This window comes from Arachis hypogaea, chromosome 16 (genome assembly GCF_003086295.3).
Source record: "Arachis hypogaea cultivar Tifrunner chromosome 16, arahy.Tifrunner.gnm2.J5K5, whole genome shotgun sequence".
Taxonomy (NCBI): Eukaryota; Viridiplantae; Streptophyta; class Magnoliopsida; order Fabales; family Fabaceae; genus Arachis; species Arachis hypogaea.
Window position 1 is genome coordinate 105,140,323 of NC_092051.1, and position 8,464 is coordinate 105,148,786.

Consider the following 8,464-nt stretch of genomic DNA (forward strand, 5'->3'; position numbering starts at 1 on the left):
TGCTGCATATTGTTTATTTTGTTATTTGGTTAGCAAAAAACCTAGTGGACGTAATGGGTCAGATATTTTTATTAGTAAAGGGTTTAGAAATTGGAAAAAAGTTAATGATGGAAAGAATTGTGCTTTTCTTAAACATATTGGAGATCCTTGCTCACCACACAATAATGCAGTTGGAGCATGTCTAGATTTATTGAATCAGGCAAGTCACATCCAAAATGTAATTGAGGATCATACTTCTGAGGAAATTCAAAAGAATCGATTGCGTCTAAAATCCTCCATTGATGCAACTCGTTGGCTTACATTTCAAGCTTGTGCTTTCAGAGGCCATGATGAGACTCCAGAATCAAAAAATCGAGGTAATTTTCTTGAAATGATAAAACTCATAGCATCTTACAATGATGAAGTTGCAAGAACTGTGTTAGAAAATGCTCCATATAATGCTAAATATACTTCACATCAAATTCAAAAAGAAATCTTGCATATACTCTCAAACAAGGTGAGAAAGCATATTTGTGAAGAAATTGGAGATTCCAAGTTTTGCATTGTAGTAGATGAAGCTCGTGATGAATCCAAAAGAGAACAAATGGCACTTGTTTTGAGATTTGTTGATATACATGGTTTTATTCAAGAGCGTTTTCTTGATCTTGTACATGTCAAAGATACTACATCATTAACTCTAAAACAAGAATTGTGCGGCATTCTTTCTCGACATGGTCTTGATGTCTCTAATATTCGTGGTCAAGGATATGATGGCGCCAGCAACATGAGAGGAGAATGGAATGGGTTACAAGCATTATTCTTAAAAGATTGTCCTTATGCTTACTATATCCACTGTTTTGCTCACCGATTACAACTTGCATTAGTTGCTGCATCAAGAGAAGTTATTCCTGTGCATCAGTTTTTTTCAAAATTGACTTTCATCGTCAATATCATTTGTTCTTCTAGTAAGCGACATGATGAGTTACATGCTGCCAAGACAGATGAAATTGTCCATTTATTAGAGATTGATGAACTTGAAACTGGTAAAGGGGCAAATCAAATTGGTACTTTGAAACGAGCAGGTGATACTCGATGGAGTTCTCATTTCTCTTCTGTTTGCAGTTTGATAAATATGTATGGTGCAACGTTGACTGTTTTACAAAAGATTATTATTGATGGATCAACTTATTCTCAGCGTGGTGATGCAGATAGTGCTTACAATACCCTGACCTCATTTGAGTTTGTATTGATCTTGCATTTGATGAAAGATATGATGGGAATAACTGATATTCTTTGTCAAGCTTTACAAAAGCAGTCTCAAGACATAGTTAATGCTGTGCAACTAGTTCATTCTACAAAAACACTTATCCAAAACATGAGAGATGACAGATGGGAGGAATTATTAAAAAATGTGAAATCATTTTGTGAGCAACATGATATTCTAATTCCTGATTTAACTGCTTCTTATGTTGCAAGGCAAGGACGCTCGCGTCACCAAAAAGATCATATTACAGTTGAGCATTATTTTAGAGTGGAGATATTTTTAGTCACAATTGATAAGCAATTACAAGAGTTAAATAGCAGATTTAATGATCAAGCAATGGATCTACTAAGTCTGAGCTCTACTCTCATGCCTAAGGATGCTTACAAAAATTTTGACATTGCTAAGATTTCTACTCTTGTTGATAGCTACTATCCCGAAGACTTTACTGAACAAGAGAAGATTAATTTGCCTTTTCAGCTTCAGCATTTTATTCTTGATGTTCGTCAGCATCCAGAAATGAAGAATTTGTCAACTATTCATGAACTGTGTAGATGTTTAGCAGAAACAAAAAAGTCAAAAGTGTATTACTTGATTGATAGATTGATTCGTCTGATATTAACTCTTCCAGTTTCTACAGCTACTACAGAGCGATCATTTTCAGCAATGAAAATAATAAATACAAGGTTAAGAAACAAGATGGAGGACGACTTTCTTGCGGATAGTTTGGTTATTTACATTGAGAAAGAAATTGCTGAAAAGTTTAGTTCTGACTCAATTATTGAAGATTTTAAGTCATTAAAAACTCGAAGAATACCGTTATAAACTATTTTATATTTTTTATCTGTAGAATTATTTATTTATTATCTTATTAGTAACAAACTTAAAGAATAATTATATTTATAAATTTTATTTTGATATAAATATTATTATTAAATTTTTATGTTAAGTTTCTGGCCCCCCCAAAATTTTGGTTCAAGCTCCCCCTAAACTATATGAATGCAACTAAATGCAAAATGATTCTACCTACTTGGTTAAAAATAAATCAATCCTCCAAGAACATGTATAAACGGGTAGGGCTAAGGTCGTATGACGACTCATGAATCCTACCAATTCATGTATAAGAATGAAGTTCAAGTAGACTTGCAAGAAGAACGCTCAAGAAAGCCGGGAATCATGGAGTTGAGCATCGAACCTTCACCGAAAGTGTTTGCACTTCAATCGCTCAAGTGTATAGGGTCGATTCTCTCAATGCTCTTGGTGGACAAAATTGTGATCACATTAATGTAGTACTCTTTGTTATTGCATGGAATCATTATTATGGCTCCTTACTATGTGTGGACACAACTCCGTTCAACTAACCAGCAAGTGTACTGGGTCGTCCAAGTAATAAACCTTACGTGAGTAAGGGTCGATCCCACAGAGATTGTTGGCTTGAAGCAAGCTATGGTCACCTTGTAAATCTCAGTCAGGCGGATTTAAACATGATACTTTATTAGATTAAAATAAACAATAAAAGGGATAGAGATACTTATGTAGATTCATTGGCAGGGATTTCAGATAAGCGAATGGAGATGCTTTTCGTTCCTCTGAACCTCTGCTTTCTTGCTATCTTCATCCAATCAGTCTTACTCCTTTCCATGGCTGGCTTTATGTGATACATCACCACTGTCAATGGCTACTTTCGGTCATCTCTCGGGAAAATGATCCAATGCCCTGTCACGGCACGGCTAATCGTCTGGAGGCATAACCGTTGTCAATGGCTTCATCTTATCCTCTCAGTGAATAATATGCTCACGCACCCTGTCACGGCACGGCTATTCATCTGTCGGTTCTCGATCATGCTGGAATAGGATTTACTATCCTTTTGCGTCTGTCACTAACGCCCTGCAATCGCGAGTTAGGAGCTCGTCACAGTCATTCAATCATTGAATCCTACTCGGAATACCACGGACAAGGTTTAGACTTTCCGGATTCTCTTGAATGCCGCCATCATTCTAGCTTACGCCATGAAGATTCTGGTTAGGAGATCTAAGAGATACTCATTCTAGCTTAATTCATGTAGAACGGAAGTGTTTGTCAGGCACGCGTTCATAAGGGAGAAGGATGATGAGCGTCACACATAATCATCACCTTCATCACGTTCTTGGGTGCGAATGGATATCTTAGAAGCGAAATAAGAAGAATTGAATAGAAAACAGTAGTACTTTGCATTAATCTTTGAGGAACAGCAGAGCTCCACACCTTAATCTATGGAGTGTAGAAACTCTACCGTATGAAAATACATAAGTGAAGGTCCAGGCATGGCCGAGATGGCCAGCCCCCTAAAACATGATCAAAGGATCATAAGGTAATCCAAAGATGTCTAATACAATAGTAAGAGGTCCTATTTATAATAAACTAGTCACTAGGGTTTACAAGAGTAAGTAATTGATGTATAAATCCACTTCCGGGGACCACTTGGTGTGTGTTTGGGCTGAGCTTAAGTGTAGCACGTGCAGAGGCCATTTGTGGAGTTGAACGCCAGTTTCTGTGCCAGTTTGGGCGTTCAACTCTGGTTTTGGATCCTTTTCTGGCGCTGGACGCCAGATTTGGGCAGAAGGCTGGCGTTGAACGCCAGTTTACGTCGTCAATTCTTGGCCAAATTATGGACTATTATACATTGCTGGAAAGCCCTGGATGTCTACTTTCCAACGCAATTGGAAGCGCGCCATTTCGAGTTCTGTAGCTCCAGAAAATTCACTTTGAGTGCAGGGAGGTCAGAATCCAACAGCATCAGCAGTCCTTTTTCAACCTCTGAATCTGATTTCTGCTCAAGTCCCTCAATTTCAGCCAGAAAATACCTGAAATCACAGAAAAACACACAAACTCATAGTAAAGTCCAGAAATGTGAATTTAACATAAAATCTATTAAAAACATCCCTAAAAGTAACTAGATCCTACTAAAAACATACTAAAAACAATGTCAAAAAGCGTATAAATTATCCGCTCATCACAACACCAAACTTAAATTGTTGCTTGTCCCCAAGCAACTGAAAATCAAAATAGGATAAAAAGAATAGAATATACTATAAATTCCAAACTATCAATGAAACAGAGCTTCAATCATATGAGCGGGACTTATAGCTTTTTGCCTCTTGAATAGTTTTGGCATCTCACTTTATCCATTGAGGTTCAGAATGATTGGCATCTATAGGAACTTCAGATTTTGAATAGTGTTATTGACTCTCCTAGTTCAGTATGATGATTCTTGAACACAGCTTCTTTATGAGTCTTGGCCGTGGCCCTAAGCACTTTGTTTTCCAGTATTACCACCGGATACATAAATGCCACAGACACATAATTGGGTGAACCTTTTCAGATTGTGACTCAGCTTTGCTAAAGTCCCCAATTAGAGGTGTCCAGGGTTCTTAAGCACACTCTTTTTTTTGCTTTGGACCTTGACTTTAACCGCTCAGTCTCAAGTTTTCACTTGACACCTACACGCCACAAGCACATGGTTAGGGACAGCTTGGTTTAGCCGCTTAGACCAGGATTTTATTCCTTTAGGCCCTCCTATCCACTGATGCTCAAAGCCTTGGGATCCTTTTTAATTGCCCTTGCCTTTTGGTTTTAAGGGTTATTGGCTTTTTCTGCTTGCTTTTTCTTTTTCTTTCTATATTTTTTTTTTCGCCTATTTTTTTTTTCTCCAAGCTTTGTTCTTTGCTGCTTTTTCTTGCTTCAAGAATCATTTTTATGATTTTTCAGATTATCAAATAACATGTCTCCTAGTCATCATTCTTTCAAGAGCCAACATATTTAACATTCTTAAACAACAACTTCAAAAGACATATGCACTGTTCAAGCATTGTCACCACATCAATATAATTAAGCTAAGTTCAAGGATAAATTCGAAACTCATGTACTTCTTGTTCTTTTAAATTAAAACAGTTTTTTTATTTAAGAGAGGTGATGGATTCATAGGACATTCATAACATTAAGACAAAGTTACTAACTACTAATGATCATGTAATGAAGACACAAACATGGATAAGCACATAACATATAAAACGAAAAAAACAGAGAAAGTAAGAACAAGGAATGAGTCCACCTTAGTGATGTCCTTGAGCTCTTCTATGTCTCTTCCTTGTCTTTGCTGCTCCTCCTTCATTGCTTTAAGATCTTCTCTGATTTCATGAAGGATGATGGAGTGCTCTTGATGTTCCACCCTTAGTTGCTTCCAATAATTGTGTGGAAGAAAATGTATCCCCTGAGGTATCTCAGGGATCTCTTGATTTGCAGTCAAATGTTCTACCACTGAGCTATAGACCCTTGATGGAAGCTTTTTGTCTTCCCTTTCCTTTTTCTAGGGGCTTTTCTGGCCTTAGGTGCCATCAATGGTTATGGAAAAAACAAAAAAGCTATGCTTTTACCACACCAAACTTAGAATATTGCTCGCCCTCGAGCAAAAGAAGAAAGACTGAAGAATAAGAAGAAGATATGGAGGAGATGGGTGGGAGTGTGTATTCGGCCATATGAGTAGGATTGGGTGGGAGAGAGATGTTGAATTTTTGAAGGTAGTGGGTGTATGGATGTGAGTGGTAAATGGAAAAAAAAAAGAAGGGATGATCATGAATGGAAAGAAAGATGATGAGGTAGGTGGGGATCCTGTGGGGTCCACAGATCTTGAGGTGTCAAGGCATTTACATCCCTGCACCAATTTAGGCATGCAAAATGCCCTTGCACACAACTCTGGGCGTTCAGCGCCAGGTTGGTGCCCATTTTGGGCGTTCAACGCCCCTTTGCTGCCATTTCTGGCGTTGAACGCCAGAACCATGCTTGTTCTGGGCGTTCAGCGCCAGAATGCTCCCATTCTGGGCGTTCAGCGCCAGAACTATGCTCTGTTTTGGCGTTTGAACGCCAGACAAATGCTCCTCCAGGGTGTGATTTTTCTTCTGCTGTTTTTGATTCCGTTTTTGATTTTTTTTTTGTTTATTTTGTGACTCCACATGATCATGAACCTAAGAAAACATGGAAAACAATAAAAATAAGAATTAGATAAACATTGGGTTGCCTCCCAACAAGCGCTTCTTTAATGTCAATAGCTTGACAGTGGGCTCTCATGGAGCCTCACAGATGTGCAGAGCTTTGTTGAGACTCTTCAACACCAAACTTAGAGTTTGGATATAGGAGTTCAACACCAAACTTAGAGTTTGGTTGTGGCCTCCCAACACCAAACTTAGAGTTTGACTGTGGGGGCTCTGGTTGACTCTGCTTGGAGAGAAGCTTTTTCTGCTTCCTCTCCATGGTTGTAGAGGGAGATCCTTGAGTTTTAAACACAAGGGAGTCCTCATTCCATTGAAGGACTATTTCACCTCTGTCAATATCAATCACAGCTCTTGCTGTGGCCAGGAAAGGTCTTCCTAGGATGATGGATTCATCCTCTTTCTTTCCAGTATCCGGGACTATGAAATCAGCAGGGATGTAAAGGCCCTCAACTTTTACCAATACATCTTCTACGTGTCCATAAGCCTGTCTTCTTGAGCTGTCTGCCATCTCTAGTGAGATTTTAGCAGCTTGCACCCCATAGATTCCCAGTTTCTCTATTACAGAGAGGGGCATGAGGTTTATACCTGAACCAAGGTCACACAGAGCTTTGAAGATCATGGTGCCTATGGTACAAGGTAGTATGAACTTTCCAGGATCCTGTCTCTTCTGAGGTAATGTCAGTTGATCCAGATCACTTAGTTCATTGATGAACAAGGGAGGTTCAACTTCCCAAGCATCAATGCCAAACAATTTGGCATTTAGCTTCATGATTGCACCAAGAAACTTGGAAGTTTGCTCTTCAGTAACATCCTCATTCTCTTCAGAAGAGGAATACTCATCAGAGCTCATGAAGGGCATAAGGAGGTTCAATGGGATCTCTATGGTCTCTAGATGAGCCTCAGAGTCCTTTGGTTCCCCAGAGGGAAGCTCCTTATTGATCACTGGACGTCCCAGGAGGTCTTCCTCCTTGGGATTCACGTCCTCTCCTCTCCTCACAGGTTCGGCCATGGCGCTTATGTCAATGGCCTTGCACTCTCCTTTTGGGTTCTCTTCTGTATTGCTTGGGAGAGTACTAGGAGGGATTTCAGTGATCCTTTTACTCAGCTGGCCCACTTGTGCTTCCAGATTTCTAATGGAAGACCTTGTTTCATTCATGAAACGTACAGTGGCCTTAGATAGATCAGAGACTAGATTTGCTAAATTAGAAGCATTTTGTTCAGAGTTCTCTGTCTGTTGCTGAGTTGATGATGGAAAAGGTTTGCTATTGCTAAACCTGTTTCTTCCACCATTATTAAAGCCTTGTTGGGGCTTTTGATCCTTCCATGAGAAATTTGGATGATTTCTCCATGTTGAGTTATAGGTGTTTCCATAAGGTTCACCTAAGTAATTTACCTCTGCTATTGCAGGGTTCTCAGGATCATAGGCTTCTTCTTCAGAAGATGCCTCTTGAGTACTGTTGGATGCAGCTTGCATTCCATGCAGACTCTGAGAAATCATATTGACTTGCTGAGTCAATATTTTATTCTGAGCCAATATGGCATTCAGAGTATCAACCTCAAGAACTCCCTTCTTCATAGGCGTCCCATTACTTACAGGATTCCTTTCAGAAGTGTACATGAACTGGTTATTAGCAACCATGTCAATGAGTTCTTGAGCTTCTGCAGGCGTTTTCTTTAGGTGAATGGATCCACCTGCAGAGGTGTCCAATGACATCTTAGATAACTCAGACAGACCATCATAGAATATATCCAGGATGGTCCATTCTGAAAGCATGTCAGAAGGACACTTTTTGGTCAACTGTTTGTATCTTTCCCAAGCTTCATAGAGAGATTCACCTTCTTTCTGTCTGAAGGTTTGAACATCCGCTCTAAGCTTGCTCAGCTTTTGAGGAGGAAAGTACTTGGCTAAGAAAGCCGTGACCAGCTTATCCCAAGAGTTCAGGCTGTCTTTGGGTTGAGAATCCAACCATAATCTAGCTCTGTCTCTTACAGCAAAAGGGAAAAGCATGAGCCTGTAGACTTCAGGATCTATTCCATTAGTCTTAACAGTATCACATATCTGCAAGAATTCAGTTAAGAACTGAAAAGGATCTTCAGATGGAAGTCCATGAAACTTGCAGTTCTGCTGCATCAGAGAAACTAATTAAGGTTTCAGCTCAAAATTGTTTGCTCCAATGGCAGGAATGGAGATGCTTCT

At 39.3% G+C, this 8,464-nt stretch overlaps 1 protein-coding gene across 1 annotated transcript; it reads left to right on the forward strand.

Moving 5' to 3' along the window:
* The first annotated feature begins 370 nt into the window (after positions 1 to 370).
* On the forward strand, positions 371 to 2,065 carry LOC112758763 (uncharacterized). Its single transcript, XM_029293853.1, has one exon. It carries the CDS (start codon positions 371 to 373, stop codon positions 2,063 to 2,065), a length of 1,695 nt encoding a protein of 564 aa, XP_029149686.1.
* The last annotated feature ends 6,399 nt before the right edge of the window (positions 2,066 to 8,464 follow it).